The sequence below is a fragment of the Gigantopelta aegis genome, chromosome 10, assembly GCF_016097555.1.
Source record: "Gigantopelta aegis isolate Gae_Host chromosome 10, Gae_host_genome, whole genome shotgun sequence".
Lineage (NCBI taxonomy): Eukaryota > Metazoa > Mollusca > Gastropoda > Neomphalida > Peltospiridae > Gigantopelta > Gigantopelta aegis.
This window is the reverse complement of record NC_054708.1, coordinates 33,580,744-33,606,231: the sequence shown is the minus strand read 5'-3', so window position 1 is coordinate 33,606,231 and position 25,488 is coordinate 33,580,744. Positions and strand designations below refer to the sequence as shown.

The 25,488-nt window shown below is 38.3% G+C and overlaps 2 protein-coding genes across 2 annotated transcripts in view; both read left to right on the top strand.

The window, feature by feature from the left end:
* The window catches only part of LOC121384581 (venom factor-like), a 60,494-nt gene extending 50,263 nt beyond the window's left edge, over window positions 1–10,231 (top strand). Inside the window, exons 32-39 of the mRNA XM_041515038.1 lie at window positions 1,023–1,110; window positions 1,959–2,027; window positions 2,830–2,935; window positions 5,292–5,387; window positions 5,760–5,843; window positions 6,690–6,776; window positions 8,036–8,180; window positions 9,836–10,231. Of these exons, the coding sequence (XP_041370972.1) occupies window positions 1,023–1,110; window positions 1,959–2,027; window positions 2,830–2,935; window positions 5,292–5,387; window positions 5,760–5,843; window positions 6,690–6,776; window positions 8,036–8,180; window positions 9,836–10,028 (868 nt within the window). The 3' untranslated portion in view covers window positions 10,029–10,231. The remainder of the gene's footprint in view (window positions 1–1,022; window positions 1,111–1,958; window positions 2,028–2,829; window positions 2,936–5,291; window positions 5,388–5,759; window positions 5,844–6,689; window positions 6,777–8,035; window positions 8,181–9,835) is intronic.
* A 5,162-nt stretch (window positions 10,232–15,393) lies between these two features.
* LOC121383594 lies at window positions 15,394–16,664 on the top strand. Its single transcript, XM_041513684.1, has 3 exons — window positions 15,394–15,516; window positions 15,737–15,844; window positions 16,389–16,664. Exons 1-3 carry the CDS (start codon window positions 15,394–15,396, stop codon window positions 16,662–16,664), a joined length of 507 nt encoding a protein of 168 aa, XP_041369618.1.
* Window positions 16,665–25,488: the final 8,824 nt, after the last annotated feature.

Here is a 25,488-nt window from a genome sequence, read left to right as displayed (position 1 = left end):
ACAGACGTCAGAAACACCAGTCAATTTTGACCACTATTTATTTATTTATTATTATTTTAAATCATGCACAAGATGCCAATGTCTGGTCAGGCTGATCCAATTGGCGGATAGGAATTTGTTCCTATAATAGAAACGGACAGGTGCTTCGGACCGACAAGAATGACAAAAGTGGGACCGGCAAACGCACGTTTTTGAAAAATAATTTCGGTCTCAGAGATCGAGAATCGGTCCCAGACTGGGAAAAAAGGGCTTTTCCCCACCCCTGGTACAAACCATACACTTTTGACCCCCCCCCCCCCCCCCCCCACTAAAAGTGTAGCTGTGGTGTGTGTTCAGGACAGCATGCATAAACCACCCCCCACCCCCCACTAAAAGTGTAGCTGTGGTGTGTGTCCAGGACAGCATGCATAAACCTTAATTAGATATACATGTAAGCATGAAAATAAGTTGAAATGAAATGATTTTAAAATTTAATCCGCTACAGGGAACGTTTTGTTACGGGTTGCATCATGATTCGTCTACTCGTGTTTGAGCAACTGCTACACAATTCTGAAATATCAAAGACTACATGCATTTGATAATCAGTTTTCAAGTTGAAAGCAACCGAGATGAAAACTAAATATTCCTTACAGCAGGCTCATTCTATATATTTACTCAAATATAATTAAAACATATTGACATGTTGTTTTACATCTTGCCAGTCAAACCACAAGTGGCAAAAATGTGTCAGTAGCAGATATGCCTTTTTATACCTCAGAAGAAAAATGGTTGCACTTCTATCCATGCCCCCCCCCCCCCCCCCCCCCCATTATCATACTAAGTCCCTGTTAATAAGTAATAAGACTTGCGCAGTGTTCAACTTGTTACTGTATGCACCATTAAAGACAAAAATATGCCACAAAACGTAAGTGTAATATTAAATTAATAGAAAATTTATGCTTTTCTTTAATCATGTAATATGATAATATTGGTAGGATAAAAATACAAGTTTAGATGATTACCCCTCCCCCAATCTTTTTCAGGTACAACGGCAAACAGGAAACAGGTATGTCAGTAATAGATGTCGGATTATTCACTGGCTACCAACCCATTGAAGATGACTTAAAAAAGGTAATTCAAACTTCAGCATCTGTATTTGTTCTTTGTTCAATAAATATTTATTTTTAAAACCCTAATACACAGTGTACAAGGAAATGTTTTAGGGACCGTCCATACTTTTCAACATTTTCACGAGCATACAAACCATACACTTTTGCCCACCCCCCTCCCCCCACTAAAAGTGTACATCCCCAAATGAAAAATGTTGATCAACATTTTTTATTTTAAAAAAAAGTGTATGCTGGCCCCTTAACCCCCTCCCCCACGTACGGTTTGTACGCTCGTGAAAATGTTGAAAATTATGGATGGCCCCTTATTTAACGACGCACTCAACACCTTTTATTTATGGTTATATGGCATCAGACATGGTTATGGACCACACAGATATAGAAAGAGGAAACCCGCTGTTGCCACTTCATCCCACAGACAGGATAGTACATACCACATCCTTTGTTACACCAGTTGTGGTGCACTGGCTGGAATGACAAATAGCCCAACAGGTCCACCGACAGGGATCGATCCTAGACCAACCGCGCATCAAGTGAATACAGTGCATAAGGTGTCAGGAGTTTACAGTAACTGGGCTTGGATGGGGGTTGAGGAGTAGCTATATATTAAAACTGAATTGGTTTGTACCATAGTAGTTTATTGATTTGAAAATATGTCACAGAAAATCTAAATACTTTTGTTATATTTCAGATATTTTAACTACGAATTTGTGAGCTTATACACAAATAAATTGGCTCTCGATCTCTCTGTGACACAAACACAGTTAAAATTTAAATGTTAATGTTCTGATATATTCAGATTTTCATGCAGGTATCATTTATATTTAATAACTTTTCTCTCTTTTTTTTCAGCTAAAAGAAAAGGGCAAAATACAACATTATGAACATTCTCAAAAGTCTGTTATATTTTACCTGGAACAGGCAAGTTTTTCATAACATCCAGAGAACATTCATTTCATTTCAACTTATTTCCGTGCTTATATCCAATTAAGGTTCAAGCACACTGTCCTGGGCACACATCTCAGCTATCTGGGTTGTCTGTCCAGGACAGTAGGTTAATTGTTAGTGTTAGTGAGAAAGAAGAGTACAAATCATATATGCTGATGTTAATGTGGGGGGATGGGTAGGTGGAAGGGAGTAACATACTTTGGATAAAATATCTCTTGCAAAATCAGTATTTGTTGTATGGTATACACTTTTTTTCTGGGGTGTAAGTTGGGTGGGGTAACAAAAACAAAAACTATACTTGTGAACAGGGTTCATGCAAATTTGAAAATTGCTTAAATTTGAGTGGTTATAATGAAAATCCATTTAATTTATCAAAACTAAGAAAAATCCTTGAATTTTAGTTCTCTTGAAAAGTGCTTGAATTACATATTTCCACTAATATAAATATTAAAATTGACTTTTCTCAAGTTTATTTTATCGTAATTCCAAAATTTGTCAGCTGGTATTACTGAGATATTACTAGACATTTTTATCACAAATATTGAAAAATTTCATATATTCTGTTACAACTAGTGACAAAAATATATGAGGCCAAGTATTACTACGGGGTAATTGAATACAGTGAATGCAATATTCCTTGAAAACTGTAATTTTACGGTAAAAAATGTCTTTGAATTTTGCCTTCCAAATTGTGTACGAACCTTGTTGTGATATAGTTGATTTATTGTCAACGGCCCCTTTCAGATTACTCTTCAAGACATTTTGTTTTCTTCAGATTTCTCACAAACAACCTGAGTGTGTTAAATTTAAAGCCAAACAAAAACATCTTGCTGAAAATATCCAGCCTGCGAAAGTGCAAGTCTACGATTATTACAATCCAGGTAATCATCCAGTTAAAGACCTAATCAAAATATATCTAGCTCTTTTTAGCTTTTTACATACGATTCATGAAAATCCTTGCAAAGAAAGCCTAAAATCCATATTTAGTATTATAATAACCTACATGTATGTGTGTTGCAATATATACTCTTCAAAAGAAGAAACGCAAAACCACATTGTCGTAACATTTGGAGAATTGATTTAATTATTGAATGGTGAGTCCGATAATTACCAAATGTTGCAGGATTGTTCACAATTCACTCTAGTCCATTGTGAATAAGTGATAGGACACACCACCAAGGTCAAGGTCATCTGGAGTCAATACCGGGTGTGGCCTCCGCGTGTGTTGACAACTGCCTGGCACCGCCTGCCTATTGAAGCAACCAGAGTACGGATGACGTCCCGGGGGATGGTGGCCCACTCGGCCTGCAAGGCTGCTGCCAGCTCGGGCAGGGTCTGGGGCTGTGGTTGTCGCTGTCGGAGGCGTCGGTCCAACTCGTCCCATAGATGCTCAATTGGGTTCAAATCCGGAGATATCGATGGCCAAGGAAGGACATTAATGTTGTTGTTCTGTAGGAAAGCCGTTGTGAGACGTGCTGTGTGAGGCCTGGCGTTGTCATGTTGGAACACTGCGTTGGCGTTGGCCATAACTGGAACGATGTGTGGCCGGAGGATCTGGTCAATGTAGCCCTGTGCATTCAGGTTGCCCTGCACGTGGACCAGGTCAGTTCTGCCAGTGTGTGAGATGGCTGCCCACACCATGACACTACCCCCGCCGAATCTGTCCACTTCCTGCACGCAGTTTGCCGCATAACGTTCACCACGACGCCTATACACGCGACATCTTCCATCATGACGTCGGAGCAGAAATCGGGACTCGTCACTGAACCACACCTGTCTCCATCGCAGTTGAGGCCATTGTCGATGAATCTGGCACCACTGCAGTCGGAGTCGACGGTGTTGTGGTGTTAAGATGACACCTCGAACTGGACGTCTAGCACGAATTCCTACCTCACGTAGGCGGTTCCGTACGGTCTGGTCGGATATCCTGCGCAAACCTGGTATTGCTGCGGCTGTGGAGGTGGCAGTAGTCAATCGTTCCCGAAGGTGGCGTACCCGGATGTAGCGGTCCTGCCCGGGGGTAGTGACCCGTGGTCGACCGGATCTAGGGAGGTCACGTGTTGATCCATGTTGCTGGTAACGGTCCCACAGTCTGGAGATGGTGCTTGGGGACACATGGAATGCCCTGGCAACGGCCGTTCTGGATTCGTCTGCGTCTAGTCGGCCGATGGCATTGTTTCTCTGCGGTTCACTGAGACGTGGCATGTCCTGGATTGTCAACTGTCAGCCAGATACAGAGGCCAGGCAAGCGAACACCCTGCACTTTTATACGTGTTCATGTTGCACGTGCAGACAACGCACGTGCAGTGGTGACATGGTTTGCACGTGGCTGCGTTTTTGCGAATATTCGCATTTTGAAACTTTATTTTACAGTAGCTGCGTTTTATCGAATGTAACCGTGGGAATGTGTTTGGGACATGCAATGACCTTATATTCACAAAGCATGAACCGGTAGGAAACATAAAATCGGAGTTATAACCCATTTGTACCCTTTTGCGTTTCTTTTTTTGAAGAGTATACAAACAAAAGACAGGATAGATGTTAAAAGGTTGTCTTCTCTAGATGAAAATTTTTCATTTTGATAAATTATTACGTCCTAAAATGCATTATTAAACCAGGGAGTTATGTACTATGACTGTTGTAGTTTGTATTTTATTTTTGTCATACTAATCTTTCAACAATTCTGACCTTACGTAAATCTAGTTTGACCAAATGATTGCAATTTTAGATTGTACACAGGGGCTTGTGGCAATTTTAAAAAATCTTTGTCACTTGAGCAAGTCTGTCTACACGTTATTTAAATAGTCTGTTTTATTTGAAAAATGAACAGCAAGTTTGTCTATACAATATTTAAATAGTCTGTTTTATTTGAAGAATGAACAGCAAGTCTGTCTATACAATATTTAAATAGTCTGTTTTATTTGAAGAATGAACAGCAAGTCTGTCTATACAATATTTAAATAGTCTGTTTTGTTTGAAGAATGAAGAGCAAGTCTGTCTACACATTATTTAAATAAGTCTGTTTTATTTAAAAAATGAAAAGCAATTCTTATCTATACAATATTTAAATAGTGGTTTTTATTTGTTAAATGAAAAGTAAGTCTGTCTATTCAATATTTAAATATACCGTTTTATTTGAACAATGAACAGCAATTCTGTCTATGCAATATTTAAATATTCTGTTTTATTTGCAAAAAGAAAACCTGCACTTATCATGTTTCTGTTTTATATTACTAGATGAACGTTGCACAAGATTCTACAAACCTAATAATGTTAGTGGAAAGCTTGTCAACTTCTGTGATAATCAGAAGCGTATCTGTCAGTGTCTTGAAGGTTTGTGTCTCATTTTTAAAAGCACATATTATTTACAGTACACAGAATGAAAAAAATATAATAATGATACATTGTCCTGTTGGTGCCGAGATTTCATTAAACATTTATTCATTCATTCATTCATTCATTATTTCATTCATTCATCCATTCCTTGTCTTGTGTTCCCTCTGTAGAATGATAATAATATTATGTGATAATCCCTTGGTTATATACAGAATAATATATGGAATTATTTTGATCATATAAAAGGGATACAGAAAGGAGAACCTCTCTAAACCTTTTATTTTATTTTTTAGTCAACACAAAAGTTTAAACATGAGACTGGTCTAAGAGTACATGTATGTATGTACCACATGTGATTTTTGTTTTCAGGTCGATGTGGTAAATGTGAAAAACAGTGGTATGGAAAATCATGGGCATTCTTTTGGAACTATGCATGTACAAATTCAACACATGGTAAGTATATATGTATACACACATGCACACACACACACACGTGCACACGCACATACATGCACACGCACACTCGCACGCACACACGCGCGCGCACACACACATACACACTCAGACACACACACAGACAGACACACACACAGACACACAGACACACACACACACAGACACACACACAGACATACACACACAGACACACACACACACAGACAGACACACACACAGACAGACACACACACACACACAGACAGACACACACACACACACAGACAGACACACACACATACACACACACACACACACAGACACACGCACATACACAGAGTAGAATCTTATTGGGTTGAACTCAGAAGGGTCGAATACACTGCAACACTTGAACAAAAAACAGTCCTGAATTACAGTGGGTCAAACACTTTCTCCATGTCGTTTGAGCCAATAGGAATCAAAACTTTCTCCATATATTATATATATATATATATATATATATATATATATATATATACACATATATATACACATGTATATATATATATATAAAATATTTATTCATGTGCACCTACATTGGTATAGACATACATGTAATTAATTTAATTTATATTGTGGATTACAGTATTTAGAAGCATAAATGAGCTGTACTGTTTTAAAATCTCTAGCAATTCTACAATTGAACTGAACATCGTTTTTAAATTCTTAACAATTTCATCTGCATGAGACTGACTTTTTAAAGTTATCTAGCACCTTCACTACATGTATATATTATTTTAAAATATATTGCATTTGTGTAATGGAAATGCATTAGACGTCCATAAAAGTGTTTTGACAACATCTGTTGTTGTTCTACCACTCTAGCCATCATTGTGAAGATTATCGATGCAGACGCAGAACATGCAGGGTTTGTTAGATACTTATGCACCATCCAGCAAATCCTACACCAAAGTAAGTCATAAAACTATTTCTTATAACTGTTCATGAACTTGAAATGTATAATATGAAATGATCATCTGTGTTAATATATTAAAATTGTTATGGTGAGCAGCAGTTCCCCCTCCCCCATTAAACAAAGCAAAATGTATGTTAAATGGCACACCAAAATGGACAACAAAATCAATTATTGAGCATCATGCTTTTGGAAGCACCGTATACATTATATACGAGACTTAATATTTAAAACATTTGTAAATCTGAATTAAAAAATCATTAACACATTGCAGCTCATATATTTCAGACAGAGCCCAAACGATGTATTATAAAGCCAAATAATAATGATAATAAGGAGTATCCCACAAGTATATTCTGGAAATTAATTTTCTGTTTTGAATGTCTTAAAGATACGATTTGAGTCACAATCCTAGATACATGATAATAGGCCTACATTAGCCACTCCTGTTCTTTTTTAAATGAGAATCTGTCCCCTTAACCAGTGTACTACAATGGTGTTGCAATAAAGATTGTATTGTATTGTATTATATTGTATTGTATTGTATTGTGTTGTGTGGATGTCCTTCATGTACCTCCAAATGTCTTTATCGTATACCAAAAGGTCAAAAAACAAATAATCATAGTCTACATGTATATCTAATTTTATTATTTCTTTAATCGTAGCAATGCACATTAGGATTTGATGGTTCACTAAGATAACCACATACTGTAGTGGCTAAATACTGTAGATCCTGAAATTAATGTGATCATAATATTAATGCGAAAAATGCATGTTATGTGTCCAGGAGGGCAGATGCTTGTGGGTGCATGCAATTGATTGATTGATTGATTCCATATACATCATACTGAATCAGTTGCAGGGACTATTTCCCATGATAAATTACAGCAAGAAAACACATTTTATGTATTGTTTTGCTTTGTGTTTTATTAACCAATTACCATAGGCATACAGGCTTCCATTTTTGTAGGGACGGCGGTTGGGGAAGGGGGAGCACAGACTATTTTTCCCCGAATTATAAAAAAATACATGACTCTGGATAACAATATTTATTCAAATTAACATTACTGCCAAACAGCTCATCTTTTTTGCCTGAATTTAAGGATTTGCTCCAGCCCTGGAGAGGCAGTTGTCCTCCCCCTCCCCACCCTCCTCTCTCATATGCTTATGCCAATTACTGCATATATATGCCGAACATCACATTGTAATGTTATCCAAATTGCCTGTAACTGTCATGAGTTTTTCGATTATTTTTTAGGTGGTCCACAACAATTGAAAGTGAAAGACAAAGTAATTCTATTGAAGCGTTCGTCATGCAGATGTCCAAAGCTAGAGGTTGACAAGCCGTACACTTTGTTAGTGAAGGATCCGAAGAAGTTTACAGACATCGAAGGCAATGAGCTGTACGTAGATCTGTGCTTTCTTCAATTCCAAACAGTAAAATACGTCTCATCTTAGTACATGGAATACTGTGAAGCAGATTACTGTTGAAAGTTTGTTTTGTTTAACGACACCACTAGAGCACATTGATTTATGAATCATTTGGTAATTTTGATATATAGTCTTAGAGAGGAAACCCGCTACATTTTTCCATTGGCAGCAAGGGATCTTTTATATGTACCATCCCACAGACAGGATAGCACATACCACAGCCTTTGATATACCAGTCATGGTGCACTGGCTGGAACGAGAAATAGCCCAATGGGCCCACCAACAGGGATTGATCCCACACCGACCGTGCATCAAGCGAGCGCCTTACCACTGGGCTACGTCCTGCCCCCACTGTTTTCAGAGCCCTCACATTTACTGCTGCATAATTGTATACATGGTTTGTTCGTCCGTTTTGTTTAATGACTCCACTAGAGCACATTGATATATTAATCATCTGCTATTGGATGTCAAACATTTGGTAATCCCGACTCGTAGTCAATAGAGGAAACCCACTACATCTTCTTAATGCAGCAAGGGATTTTTTATATGCATTTTCCCCAAGTTGTATACATGGCTACAGACAACTACTGCTTCACTCTCTTCCTTTCCTCATTTTATTTCTTTCACCTTCTTTCTCAATACTTACCTCATTAGTCTACTACTGGGCCCGTGCTTATAAAACTTTTAGAGTCCAGACTCAATCTCAAATGACGTCACACACATACAATTTGTATGGCGTTGTCATGACATTACTGTCTCAGACTCTATTAGAGTCTCGAGTCTGGACTCTAAATGTTTTATAAGCACCAGGCCTGGGCCAACCAGAGGAGACAGATATTTATCTCCATCTGTCTGTATGTCCATCCATCCTTCATCGGTCTTCCGTCTGTCCCACATAGTTTTCCAGCCTTTTTTTTCACAATGTCTCAAGATATTCAGCTGACCTTTTGTGTGTCAGGGGCAGGACGTAGCCCAGTGGTAAAGCGTTCTGGGATCGATCCCCGTCAGTGGGCCCATTGGGTTATTTCTCGCTCCATCCAGTGCACTACGATTGGTATATCAAAGGCCGTGTTATGTATTATCCTGTCTGTGGGATGGTGCATATAAAAATCCCTTGCTGCTAATCGAAAAGAGTAGCCCATGAAGTGGCGACAGCGGGTTTCCTCTCTCAATATCTGTGTGGTCCTTAACCATATGTCTGATGCCATATAACCGTAAATAAAATGTGTTGAGTGCGTCGTTAAATAAAACACTTCCTTCCTTCTTTTTGTGTGTTACTTTATTACATGTATGTAGAGTTACAGAATAGACTAGAATAGACTAGAATAGACTAGAATAGACTAGAATAGATGTTTAATGACACCCCAGCACGAAATGTAGAATTACAGATGAAGTTGGGAGTTTCAAGTGTATTTGCCCATTTTTAACAAGAGTTATGGCCCTTCAATTTAGGAGATATTACAAACATCACACCATTTGTGGCTCTCGTATTGAAACACTGCTAAGTGATAACCAGATAATCTGTTTCTGTATGCTTCCATATTTCATGCCCATGTACATGAAAACAGCCCCTGGATGCCTTTTATTAATGCTTTGTTTCTAATTTAAATTATTTTATTTTTTTCAGTTATGCGTTTCTTCTAGACCAAAATGTCCTTGCCGTGGAGTTCCATAAGCCACGTGAGAAAGGACTGGCGGCGCAGGTCAAACAGCTCGCCCGGGTGTTTAAGAGAACGGTGAGAAGATTACAGAAAAAGGGCTGCTACAAACGAAAAAACAAGAAAACCAAGAGGAATCTTAAGAAAACGAAAGTCATGTAAAAAATGAACTCTTATGAAGGCGTTTAATCAGTTAATAAAAACAACAGACGATACAAAAGAATGTGAAAGGAATTCCCATACTGTTTATATATGACTGTGTTTTTCGTGTTTTGTGATCATGACTTTGTTCAGTTGGTGTTTTCTGTTATGTAATAATATACATGTATATATATATATATATTGAAAATAAATATATTTTACACGTTCTAAGTTAGATATTTTATACACATTTCAGTGGAAAGGAAAGTGCATTACAAACTGACTCTTTGATTTCTTTTTTAACATATGGTTATTTTCACTTACTTGGTCTAAAATAAGAGAAGAAACTGGCTGCTGTGATGTAGGCTACTCTCATCGAAAAGTAGCATGGGATCTTTTATATACACCATAGACAAGACGGCACATACAGTATCCATTAGGTGTATATTTCATGCAGCATTGGTTCAAAAAACAATCATGGTCGAGTATGAGTATACTAATTTTAGTAACTTGCACCCATATTATTACCATATTAAGTTTGATAATCCTGTCTCGAATATGTTATGGGGTGGAATTTAGCTCAGTGGTAAAGCGCTTATCTTGGTTCAAAAAACAATCGTGGTCAAGGTTAAGGGGTGGAATTTAGCTCAGTGGTAGAGCACTCGTCTGAGGTGTCATGCAGGGGACAAATCTTATAGGTAACCTGAAATGGGTTCACGATTTTTACCTATTAGGTAACCGATTGTTTAGTTATGTCAATCACATTGGTGTAACCCAAGCAATTACCTGAAACTTGCATTGACAATATGTTATATTGACAGTATGTCCAGCTGATCTTCTCTTCCCAGGTCAGTGCTTCACAACTGGTATATCAAAGGTCAGGGTCCTGTCTGTGGGATGGCACATATAAAAGATCTTTTGCTACTAATGGAAAAATGTTACCAGTTTCCTCTCTGACTATTTGTCATAAATTACAAAATATTTGACATCCAATAGCTGATGATAAATAATTGATGTGTTCTAGTGGTGTCGTTACAACAAACTAACTTTTACTGTCTTTTTCTATGTAAAGTCCATAAAAAAGGGATCCTTGCAGTGGGTTTTTTCTAAACCAAGTATCGCAATATCTGTTTGACGTTAAATATCTGTAGTTAAAACTGACTTGTTGCACCCTCTCTCCCCATCTCATACCCTCTCCCCCCATCTCATACCCTCTCCCCATCTTGTACCCTCCCCCTATCTCATATGCAAATGAGTGTTCTACCAACTGAGCTACATAATATGATTGAGTTTCCCATTGTCACGAGTTATCACCACACCTAGGAATTGCTGGTGTATACATATACAGAGCCGGTTTACGGATCCACAGGGCCTGTAGCACAAATAACAGCAGGGCCCCATTCCCAGGATATATATTTTGCAACCCCCTCATCGGGGGAGAGGGGAAAAATTAACGGGAGAAAATAAATGTACACTTCACCGCGGGGCCCCCTGAAGCATGGGGTCCGTAGCTACTAGGATAAACTGGCTCTGTATGTATATTTGATCAAATGTGCTCCACATATTGTTTGTTTGCATCAAAAGGAAACCAAATGAACTGGTATGTAACTATAATAAATAATGCTAAAGTCATTTAAACACATTGAGTTTTAAATGCATACCATCTAGCCAAAAGAGAACTCAGTGTAAATAAAAAAAGGTTTCTTAACCAATTACCAGCAAATTGTACAGGTTAATTCTCCCTTCTTGATAGTGATGAAGGCAACTAACGGAACAGCCAGTGTAAAACAATTGCACACACAGTTCTACATCTAGTCTCTGTTGTGCTTTATTATTACAATTCAGGTGAAACCGCCTACACTGGCTGTTCCAGCATTTTGTTTTCATCACTGTATTGATAATGAAATTTAATCTATGCAATTTGATAGTAAATACACAATACTATAATAGAGGTTGCCCATTCTATTAAGCTTTAGGTATGAAAAGTGATTGGTGGAAACAAGTGTAGACTGCCTGTCAAGGATGCTTCAGAGAGAAAAACACAAACCAATTCCAATTTATTAAACTGGTTTATTTTTCAAAACAATGGCTTACAAGTAAAATGCATTAACAGAATACATGTTTAAAAAATAATAACAACATAAAATAAACATAAATAAATAAATATAACATATAATTATATAACATATATAAACAATGACATAAACAATGATTTTTCAAAATAAATAATTTGTGCTTTGAACGAGTTTTCAGTAAAATAATTGTACACTTTTAAAAAAAAATACCATCTTGGTAAATATTTCAATTGGAAAATTCAATAAGGGCCCCAACTCCATATTACTAAATTTAAAAGAAACACTTTTTTCTAAGTAAAACCACGTGACAACATTTATCATATTACAATTGTAATGCATGCAAAACTTACACATTCATAAGATTTTTGTAGTTCTTTTCATTATCATTTTCATGTTTGCCATCGCACAGTTTTCATTTATTAAAATAATTTCCTTTTTTTTTTTCAATTATGTCTCAAAATGTGATATAAAACACACAGTGCAAAACATTCATTAGTCAGACACCATACTCTGTGGATGTTTAGAACAGTCAATTTTGTGTGAAAAATGTCTGAAAACTTTTACACATCAGGATTATTTAAAGTTACTGATGAAAACATTTAAAGCAACAGAGACAGTTTGACATATTAGAAATGTAGTTTTGTACTAACAACATTTTGACTGACACAGAAAACATATTTCTACTTGTAACCAAGGCTTCTAGATTATGGTAGCCCCACTCCCGTGGCTAGTGATGTTCAATGTTGGGCTAGTAAATAACTACTATCACCATGCCAGACAGGGCTTCTAGGTTATGGTAGCCCCACTCCCGTGGCTAGTGATATTCAATGTTGGGCTAGTAAATAACTACTATTGCCATGCCCGGCGGCTAGTGAAAACAAAAGTCAAATGTTGCAGTAAGTCAATTATGTAAATATGAATATCCTGTCCCTACACCAACCCCTCAGTGTTTGTGTTTTTAAGCTCTATCTCCCTCTTTAGGTGACATATCTGGGATAATAACTACTATTTAGTAGACAGGGCTTTTAGATTACTTAAGTTAAAGTAAAGTAGGGCTAGTGATATTTTTAATTGAGGCTAGTAAATACTATTTTAAATCACTGATCCCATGTCTAGTGGATTTTATAAGTCAAATTCTATGAAGCCCTGTTACACCAACCCCTCAATGTTAGTGTTTTAATGTAGTCTTGTTCTAACAACATTTTGACTGACACTAAGTTAAAAAACATATTTTCTACTTTTTTAATTGACTGTTAGTAAATGTAGACTTGTTCTAACATATTTTGATTTGACACAAAAAACTTATTTCTATTTGTAACACAAGTGTTAGAAATGCAGACTTGTTCTAACAATATTTTGACTGACACAGAAAACTTATTTCTACTTGTAACACAACTGTCAGAAATGTAGACTTGTTCTAACAATATTTTGACTGACACAGAAAACTTATTTCTACTTGTAACACAAGTGTTAGAAATGTAGACTTGTTCTAACAACATTTAGGGTGTTTTTACTAAACAAATTATGAAATGTCAAGTTACTTAAAACATGTAGGTTGTTGCTCGATTGGACTATCAATGCAATTGCTAAATGCAGTTTAAATCCCAACCAAGCGAAATGCGGTAAATGGCCAACCAGGCTGTTGATCTTGGTGGTAAAGTCCAATCTGGCAATTTACATCAGATCGGGCGAAATTTAAAGACCTGACTGGTGTACATTTTGAGAAAAAGAAGAAGAAGTAAGATGGCATACTGGAGGGAACAGTTGTGTTAAATCCAACTAACAAAATGTTGAAAATGAAGATGTCTTAAACTCCCAGTCTGGATCTAAAGCTTCCCAGTCCAAGTCCTCTCATTCAAAGTCCATGTCCAGAAGCGAAACACTTTGTGACAGAGACAGCCCTCTGAACATTAACTTTTGACTGCGGTCTCAAACAACTGGACTAGCACTTTAATGAATGAATGAATGAATGAATGAATGAAAGCCATTGCATGGAGTAATTAACCCAAGAAGGTTCCCCCTATTAGTCAGATGGTATCGGTATTGTTGGTCGTTTTAGAGAATTAGTGTGGCCATTATTTCGCCACTCATCCATAAATGGCAGAACTGCCAAAGATAAGGGGCCCAGCTGCAAAACCAGAAGAGGGGATATAAGCTGGGAGTTCGTTCTGTATAGGGACGTGGGTGGCAACCACCTACAGGGAGGAGGTGGAATCGCTGTCAGCTGGGCGAACTATATTAGTCCAGTTGACATAGGTAACTATATTTTACTGCTTATGAAAGGTATTTTGTTGTGGCCATTCAAGTAGTATAATTATGTGTATTCTTGTTATGCTTAGTGTGGGAAGGACAGCTGGTAATCTAAGTCAGACCAACTAAAGTAAACTGTAGGCGTCACTTACCCAAAACATATGAAGATTTATAATATTTATAACTGGTAATCCTAGTCCCACGACTTGGTAAACTGTAGGTTATTTGAATATTATATTTGTGGGAAAGACAGCTGGTAATCTGAAGCCGGAACGACTAAAGTAAATTGTAGGCGTCTCTTACCCAAAAGTTACCAATAGTTATAATATCTGTAACTGTAACTGGTAATCCTAGTCTCATGACTTGGTATATTGTAGGTCCTCTGAATATTGTATGTAGGGAAGACTGAAGATAATAATTAATTATTCTAATTGCCAAGTAATCCAGTTTAACATGTGATGCTCAGCCTAGAGGTGATGTGACACCGGTTGTAACAGGTCATGTAAGTACTGTAACCCTTACCTGGTATTCTATAATAAACTAAACTTGTGTTGTTGTCTTTCTAGTGAATTTAACGTTGGTTAATAGTAAATATATAGAGGATTGGTCACGAGTATTTTTTAAAATGGAAAATATCAACCAAGTCTATGTTTATTATGCTATAAATAAATATTGGTTTGAATCTTTGATTGTGTTTTACATATCACAGCTTATAAAATCAACAGAAGTTGTTAATTAAAATTACACTTTGGGTGCTAAATTATTAAAGGTACACAGTGACCGAGTTCATAAAAACAAATCCGCAATCACTTGTCGACCGTAGTTGATCGGGACATAGTGTCATAATTTTGACCCACAACAGGTGTGTTTGAACCTATCTAATGAATAACTTGTTTGATTTAATGCAAGTTGATGTTGAGTACTTGTATTAGAGTATTAGACCCGGAAGCACAAACATTCTATCAAGCATCTGTCGGCATCAATGATCAACGACATTTGATTTTTGCAACACCAATTAGGACAAGCAAAAAAGTTAGTGCATGGATGGGACATTTAAGATCATGGTGCCACCCTTTGTCCAACTCTTTGGAATACACGCATTCATCAGGTCGGAAGAGGTGTTGACTCAAGTACCACTGGCATTTGTCCTAATGTCGTGGTGGCAGACCATTGATTATTTAGAGGTAAGCGTTGAACATGGCGACAGTATATAATTGTCTATTATGTTCCTTGTGTTCATTATGTACATGTATATGTAATTAAAGTTAACGATTTATTACATTTTTTAAAAGTTAGTATGGGTTTAAAGCTTATTAAAAAAAATTGTATATTGTTCCATGCCAATTCATCAAATGCCTTTCATTCAGGAACTAACTACTGATTGATATTTCATATTATTTATAGCTATTTAATACTCTACTCAGAAAACTGTGGCAGCAGCCTCAAGTTAAGAGGATAGTGTCCGACTTCGAAGCTGCTATGTGGGCTGCGATACGTGCAGTTCTACCTCAGGTATGTTATGTTTGTTATATAATTAGACTTTTATTCAGTTTTATAATTCTAATCAATTTTGAAGTTTTATTCAGTTTTATACTTTTATTCAGTTTGGTTTACTTTTCTTCTTAGGGATGCTTATTTCATTGGAGCCAAGCAGTATTTAAAAGGATCTGCCAGGCGACAGAAAGGGGCAACGAAAGGGGCAACGTACACAAGTTTTTGAAACAAGTCCTGTCCCTCCCTTATCTGCAAGCCGAGGATATAGAGGAACAGTTCCAGTGGCTTTGCTCAGTGCATCAGATTCCGCCAAATGTCCAGAATGTCCTGAACTACATCCAGAATACCTGGTTTCGAAGTAGCGTTTGCAGGGTGGAGAATTGGTCAAACTTTGGACTGCCAGTAAGTATTATATTGCCGTCGACAAAAACAGACAGGCTTGTTTCTATTATGAATTAGTTATTGTCATATATTATTATTACTAAATTATTTACTTGCTGTTTCTTGCTTATAATATGATTATCCGCAAAGTGCTTTTTGATTTATTTCTTGCACCTTTCAGATCCAGACCAACAACAACACTGAAGGTTGGCACAGAAGGATCAACGCCAGAGCTACAAGCGAAGGTATCCAGTTTTACCTGCTGGTGCCTCTGCTTCTGAGGGAAGCCAAGTTGGTTGAAATGGCCATGGAGAGGGTGAGCGATGAAAGGCTGGGTCGGATGCAAAGGGCGAAGCAGAGGACCAGGCAGGGCGAAGTGTTTCAGATCTGGGAACAATACCACCAGGGTGATATCTCCGCCAAGCAGCTGATTCGAGCCATTTCAAGATTGGAATGAAATTGGAATAAATGACATTTACAGTTGAATGCACATTAGATGTTGATGTTTAATGAAATGAAATAGAAGACAACCAATTTTTATTTTATTTTATTTTATTTGTTTATTTTTGGCCACAAAGCACATGCATACATTTAGGGAAGGGTGGGGCAATGCACACCCCTTAAGGATGTCTTGTGTTTTTATGGATGTAAAAGATGCTGGAACTTGGTAGCAGAATGGAGATAATATCGTTGTTTATTGGTTGGTTACTTCGAACGACGTCACATTGTGGTATTTTAGACATAAATGACAAAAGTTTCATCTGGTGCACATTGATTATTATCTTCCGATGCAAACTTCCGAGTAGAAACAATAAAAATAGTGTACGAGCATGTGGACAAATACGTGCCTGTGTATGAAATGTGTCCGAGGTGGGTGGATGAATTGTACGTGGACAAATTGTACGGCGAACGAAAAGTCTTTGGATGAAATGCCCAGAGGACAAACCATCTGGAAAGTGTTTATGCGCTTCACAGTAAACCAAATGGCCACGTTGGGAACCAATCAATTAGTTTACTGGCTGAACTTGGGGTTGGTAAGACACCTAAAAAAAACCCTGACTGTAATTAAAAATGGAACCAACAACTAAAAAAACTGTTCGTAAACAAACATTTTTGTTTGTTTGGGTTTTTTTTGCTTTAAACTTGGACCCTAACCCTAGCTGTTACTGACAAATTGGTTATTCTTTCCAGTAAATAGTAGGGGTTATTTTATATACACTAATCCATACAGTTAGTAGCATATGACATAGAATTCTATATACTAACACTGTTGATACATTTTTTAGCCCTGGCTCTTAGCAAACAGCTGGATGAGAAAATTCTGACTCGACTGAAAGGTACAAAAACCACTGGGGACTCGCAGGTCGAAAACGAAGGACGTGAGATGCAGAAATGTGATGGTGGTTGTTTCTTGGATAAAAAACCAAAAAGCATTAATTAATAAAAGGGATCGAAGGGATACACAGGGATGATGATAGAAAAAATGTGAGCTGTTGCAAACAGTTGAAGTAGACAGCTACCCTTCTAGCCAAGGGTTTCATGAAAAAAGTGGTTAAACAAAGAAAAAAAACTTTGATACATATAGTAGATAGAAATTGTGTGGTGGGGCATTAAAAACGGAACATGTTACCAAACACCAAAGAAGATATTCCTTTTATCAAGGAATTATGTTTCAGATGTATGTTCAATGAGGATGTGGTTCACAAATGTCTATGTTTCAGATGTATGTTCGATGAGGAAGTGGTTCACAAATGTCTATGTTTCAGATGTATGTTCGATGAGGAAGTGGTTCACAAATGTCTATGTTTCAGATGTATGTTCGATGAGGAAGTGGTTCACAAATGTCTATGTTTCAGATGTATGTTTGATGAGGAAGTGGTTCACAAATGTCTATGTTTCAGATGTATGTTCGATGAGGAAGTGGTTCACAAATGTTGGGATGTCATTGATAAAGAGAAAGTTAAACAAAGACTTGGTCAGAACTGGACTATTTTGATGAATACATTGTTAAGGGGTGATGGAAGATTCATACAGTCTGCAAACAAACACTTGGACAGCACCAGTCAACTGCATCAATCAAACAGATGTCAGCTCATATGTGAAAACAACCACAACACGTCACCAAATCCAAAGTCAGGAAACGGGTATACACCACAAAGGCCTACTCTAATTCGGTCTTGTCACGTCCAGCTGTCACGATAGTAGTTTTATGGGTGTGTGTGTGTGTGTGTGTGTGTTTGTTTTCTAATTATTATTTAAAAAATTATTTTATTTATGAAAATTTCAATGTGAAATGATAGCTGTTTTATTTATTTATTTATTTATGAAAATATGTAATTTGTCAGGCAAAATATATAATTTTTTAATAAGTGTGATATAAAATATAATGTGATATGAAATACAAATTGGTATATTTTTTAGCAGGTATATCACACCATAATTAAAAGAAAGTATAAGCTTAATAAACCACTAATAGCCAGTGGAGAATGGAAGTATACACAATACCCAGTCTACTGGCTGTCACCTGTGATGAACCCTCTCACTGGAATGAACTTTACTCCATGCGCAATGAACCACAAGTGAATGCAAGATAACAGAACCAAAATAAACACTGACGATTCCACTGAACAAATAAAAGCAAATTGATAGATTTTATAAAGATATAAAGAAGTGTGACGGTTTCATTATGGAAACGACTTGTGATATTGTTATTTCAAATATTAAACAATTGACTTATGTTTGTATATAAACTATCACTGAAATTATATTTTAAACATTTATTCAACGAAAATGAACAAGAATGACATTCAAATAAATATACAGACAAGTTCAAACGGATGGACATTTATTAAAAACTTTCAAAGGGGGTTTAACCCAAGAGTGCCGCCCCCGTATCAAATATGATATTCAAAACTAATCAGGTTAATTCAAATTAACATACGGTATACAAAATATTTTGTTCATTCAACATGAAATTAGTCACTAACACCTGATGTGTCATATTTGAAGCGAGGACACCATGACTTCATGGGTGTAGAAAAAACAAATATGGCTTTGTCTTCGTTAGGTTGATCCAGCCAATGCTCCATGACTGGTGTAACAAAGGCCGAGGTATGTACGATCCTGTCTGTAGGATGGTGCATATAAAAGATCCCTTGCTGCTGTTTCCTCTATATATCTGTGTAGTCCTTAACCATATGTCTGATGCCATATAACCGTAAATAAAATATGTTGAGTGCGTCGTTAAATAAAACATATCCTTCCTTCCTTTCGTTACGTTGACAACTGGACTGTCAGCCTCATATTGTCATATGTTGGCGCAGACCCAGTTGGACAAGACAGACAGATGAGAAAAAAAATGAAGTTGTTGACATACCTGCAATTGTTGAAGAGTACAATAAGTTTATGGCTGGCATAGATCTGCTCAACATGTGTACATCTGTGTACAAGTACAACCTGTGATCAAGTCAATGGTATTTATACCTGTTTTGGCATTCTGTTATGATTGCATTGGTGAAAGCCTGGTTTTTGTACCAAAGGTATCAAGGTGAAATTGCAACAGGGAAGAAAAACAAAATAGAAATTACAGAGATTGTGTGCGCAATCGCTGAAAAGTCCTGGTAAAGAGAAAAAGAATAATTACAACTACTTTCCAACATTAGACGATGAAATAGGCGATAATGAAGGAAGGAAATGTTTTATTTAACGACGCACTCAACACATTTTATTTACGGTTATATGGCGTCAGACATATAGTTAAGGACCACACAGATATAGAGAGAGGAAACATGCTGTCGCCACTTCATGGGCTACTCTTTTCGATTGGCAGCAAGGGATCTTTTATATACACCATCCCACAGACAGGATAGTACATACCACGGCCTTTGTTACACCAGCTGTGAAGCACTGGCTGGAACAAGAAATAGCCCAATGGGTCCACCGACAGGGATTGATCCCAGACCAACCTTGCATCAAGCGAACGTTTTACCACTGGGCTATGTCCCGCCCTTAGGTGATAATGAAATCCATAAAGGGGATTTTGTTATAGTTAAACTCTGCTCACAGAAAAGCTTCAGACTATAGATACAAATTATTGAGGCCGTATCATATTTTATATTGACGCAAGAGAGTAGAAAATAATAATTGCGGATCCCCTGATGAGATCAGATGCTGGGTCTCGCCAATCAGTGGATTGCTTGGTATGCCTCAACCAATCGGATGGACGTTTGGTTTGAAAACCTCTGCGGATCTCAAGCAGAGCCACTTTAATTTGATTTTTTATTGAACGTAGACGTTAATTATTAGAAGTGAATTTTACTTTTCTCTCTCTCTCTCTATTATTTATATATATTTGCTCCCCCAAAAGACGGTGTAGGGCCTAAACATGTCAGCATTATAGCAGTGGTGTCCCCTAATCGATGTTTGTCAAGAAAAACAGTGTAAGGCAGGGCCCAGAAGCTGGGAACTAAAGAGAATTTCAAAATGGCGCTCAATGAATAGGCCGTCTGAGACTTCTACACTGTACCCGAGTGGTACAGGTTTCAGGAATTTGAAGTCAAACGCTTATTTAATATTATGTGTGCATAGGACAGTTTACAACAAGCCCTTTTTTCAGTTTCCCTGGACTGTGGAGCACTGTGTTTTTCGTGTTTTTTCTGTGATGACACAATTCAACCGCTGTGTGGGGCGGAGGAGCTACAGGCCGCCAGTCGTAATCAAAATGGCCGACTCTGAGCAAATATTGGCCGAGAAAGGCTGTAAGTGGACATGGGAAACAGTGAAAAAAATTTCAATGGAGACCATGGAAGTGGTGATGTCATTGGGGTTTTGTAATGTTTGGAAATAGATGACTTGAAGAAAACAAGGTTGCCAATCGGCCAACAAAAACTTCTAATAAAAAGTATTTCCTCCACATTCCAAGGTGAACCAGCTATGCCTGCGGTACCTCAGACAGCAAGGGAACACCTAGAGGGAGTGCAAGCGGAAGAGCCTGGCCAGCAGCATACAGAGGGGCAGGAATCCGACCCACCCACTAACCAGGCCACATTGGAAGATAACAAGTGTGTCCAGCAGCTTACAGACAAACAGGAATCTGACCCACCCACTAACCAAGCCACGTCAACAGACAATGAGTTTGTCCAGCAGTTCCTACAGCAATTCAACAGCCACCAAACAAGTCATGAGACTGCAGAAACAAGGCATCCACATAGTAACATTGTTATGTTGTCCTGGCAGGAACCCCAAGTATATTTAAAATCTCTAAGTGCCCCAAAGTCAAATCACTATGAAATCGTAGATTTTGTTGCTGGTACATCCACAGTGTCTGAAAGGGTAGTATCCACTAACAATGAATTTGAACTCATCTGTACGTCAGGAACTAGGAAACCTAAATTAGAAATCATCACACTTAGCCAGTGGTCAGGGGCGAATATAGCGATATTACACAGGCTAGTACGGGAGGGTACCCTACCCATGGGGCAAATTTTTGACTGTCTTACACATCCCATGTATACAGCTTGATCAGCACATATGATTTGGTGTCCGTGTATGTATATGATAGGCAATACAGGCGATTCCAGAATTTGCATAAATTTAGATGGGGAACAGCTGTGGGTCACCTATCAACAGGTTTCCTCAGGATAAGACAGACATTGCAAGTACAGGATCAGGTATTCAAACCCAAATATGCACCAAACAAGCCCAAACAAAATTTTGCTACACACACAGGGAATGGCAAGATTATTTGTAGAAAGTTCAATTCTAAATTTGGGTGCCTCCTCAACGGGTGCAAGTATGAACATGTGTGCAGTGTACCCGGCTGCTTTAAAACGCACCCAGGCTCGCTGCATTCAGAATTTAAAAAAAACACCAGTAAAACCTTCGTGTGGCCTAAACATGGCAGCTTGGGAGGATAAATTACACTGTGATGATTTTGATAGGGAGTTCATTTTAGAGGGCATCCGAAACGGCTTTGATATCATTGACAAAAATTCTAATCCTGTCCCGACCACAGACAGGACAGTACATACCACGGCCTTTGATATACCAGTCGTAGTGCACTGGCTGGAACGAGAAATAGCCCAATGGGCCCACAAACGGGGATCGATCCCAGACCGACCGCGCATCGAGCGAGCGCTTTAACACTGGGCTACATCCCGCCACTAAGTCAGCTACAAGTGCAACGGCTGTAAATAATGTTTAGTCGAAAAAGATGTTAAAATTTGCTTAAAACTTGGATTTTGAGGATAGGTTAGAAAACAGTATTTATTGCAAATAAACCAATTTATGGCAAATGCACCATTCAACCTGTCAATTACACTATTATCAAAATCCGCATTTTAGCACAGGTGTAATAAAACAGTTTGCATTTTGTTATCAACTTGGAGTAATTTTATATGGGGGTGATCTCCCCTGGCAATTCCTCTCACCAGGACAAAGTTAACAATTAAACAGCGAAACCAGCAATTATTAAGAAGAATTTTGCAAGAATTTGGTCAAAGATGGTTGTCTCGATATCTAAAGTTATATGTTGAGTCTCGATATCTAAAGAGATATTAGAGTTTGAGAGATTGAATCTCGGGAGATCTCATTGTCACCATGAGTTTGAAGTAGGAATAAACCTTGTGTTAGTATCTACCCGTTTCCTTCTTATTTGTGTTCTATTACTAATAACACATAATGTAATAGTGGTAAATTATTTAACGCCATGCCAAAAATATTGATTTGGGGAGTTCCCATATGCATTGACTACAGACAATTTAATCAAGTTTAATTTGGACGCTACCGTAGAAATGTACGGAATTAGCGGTGGACGTGTGAGCAGTCGATTTCATCTCGCTATGATGGAACAAAAAATTAAATATATTTTGGCGAATGCTAATTACAGAGCCATAAATTTCTTTGTCTTGAAAAGAAAACCAAAGAGTGGAGTGAGACCTGTTGTTTATAATTACTCTCACACCCACGTTGTTTTAGACGAATTGTTCAATCACCCTCTAGGCCAAATTGGTTTCCGCTTTAAAACGTCTGGAGTTCATTTCGAACACAGTCTGATTTAACTTTGAAGAAACTGGGATAACTTTTCAGGGTTTGGTGTTTTTGATTTACATTTGTTGTTTTGAATGTACTAGATTCAATTTTTAAGATAAAAGAATGCCCAAGAGTACAAAATCACTGAAATCGAGGGAGAGGGTGAAACGGCGTGGGCAGGTAATGGCCACACAGTCGGGCGGTAAACAGCAACGTACAAGGGCAGAGCAGCGGCCACAAGTTGAGATGGAACAGTGCAACAAGTTGAGATGGAACAGCGCCACAAGTCGAGACAGAACAGCGGCCACAAGTCGAGACAGAACAGCGACCACATGTTGAGACGGAACAGCGATCACAAGTTGAGATGGAACTGCGGCCACAAGTCGAGACGGAACTGCGGCCACAAGTCGAGACGGAACAGTACCACGAGTCCAGACGGAACAGCGGCCACGAGTCGAGACGGAACAGCGGCCACGAGTCGAGACGGAACAGCGGCCACGAGTCGAGACGGAACTGAGGCCATGAGTCGAGACGGAACAGCGGCCACGAGTCGAGACGGAACAGCGACCACACGTCGAGACGGAACAGCGATCACACGTCGAGACGGAACTGCGGCCACAAGTCGAGACGGAACTGCGGCCACAAGTCGAGACGGAACTGCGGCCACAAGTCGAGACGGAACAGTACCACAAGTCCAGACGGAACAGCGGCCACGAGTAGAGGGGGAACAGCGGCCACGAGTCGAGACGGAACTGCGGCCACGAGTCGAGATGGAACAGCGGCCACGAGTCGAGACGGAACAGCGGCCACGAGTCGAGACGGAACAGCGGCCACTAGTTGAGACGGAACTGCGGCCACGAGTCGAGACGGAACAGCGGCCACACTTTGAGAAGGAACAGCGGCCACAAGTCGAGACAGAACAGCAGCCAGAAGTCGAGTCAGAACAGCGCAACAGTTTAGTAAATGATAGTGAAATGCCGTACGGTAAAACAGGTCGAGTGACAGTAATAAATATGAATGCATTAGCACCTGGTTTTGAGGTGGATGGGGAGAGGGGTCCAATTTCAGTTGACGTAGATGATGAGCAATTGTCATTCATTCAGGCAATTTGTGGTAACAACTGGGAAGGGTCGCAATGGGGCACGGATAGCAATAGTGGGGTTTTACCGGTGTATCAGAAAGAAAACATATGGCGCGGTGAATTCGTAAATTTGGCCAATTTGTTAAAAAGCAGGGCAGATACAAATATGTCACAGGAGCAAGGTGGGCCCATGACATTCACTTCAAATGATAATAAAGAGTCTTGCAAGCAACATGAATGCAATCATCACCAAAAAAGCATAACAAATGTGACCTGTGATAGCAAAATCAGTCGTAAGTCGCATTTTCGTTTTGTCCACAATCAGCCTCTGAACATAAAAATGTGTTAAAATATCATAATTGAGTTATTGTTGTTTTTTTGGATAACACAAGTATAATATTTTGACCTGGCTTGGTTATTTATGAAAATATTATTGTTATAGTGTTGTAATTATCAGTGGTGTTGCCCAGGAAAATTATTTTCATTGTTTTATACTAGCATTCGAACTCTGTGCATTTTATGTTCATTTCACTCCAACTCGAATTTAATGTTTGTTTAAAAAAAGGGAGGAAGTGAGGTAAAAAAACAGAAAAAGAAGAAGAATAAAGATGTGAAAGATAATTTGTTTTTCTCGATTGTGTGTGTTTGTGATGTTTGTGACCTGGTTTAATCGACGGAGTAGATACGTTATGAATGAAAAAACAAAGCTACACAACAAGGTGGAGATGCAAAAATTAACATTTCTTTCAAATGAACATAGACTCTCGGATGTCATGCGGTTTTCCTGACACTTTAATGGCTGGAAAATTTCCCCAACTCGTTTTCTTGATTACCATTGGTATTGTGAATTATAACATCATGAAATCAAGCAACAATCCATTTTTGGACAATTTGGAGCCGGAGATGAGCTTTGACTTTCCTTCTGTACATAGCACTCCAGCATTTGTCGCAGAACCTACTATGCCCATGTTTGAACCTGAAACTAGTGACAGAGTTTTATCTGTTTCCCCCCATTAACGTTGCATCATTCCCTGACAAGGTAATAAAAAAGTTCTCGGGTTACATGCATGAAGACTCGGTAAAATTCTGGGGGGAATTCCAGTCTTTATTGACATTGGCAAACATACCTGAGCATTCATCAAAGGCCATTGCGGCTTTCCATTTGCAGTTA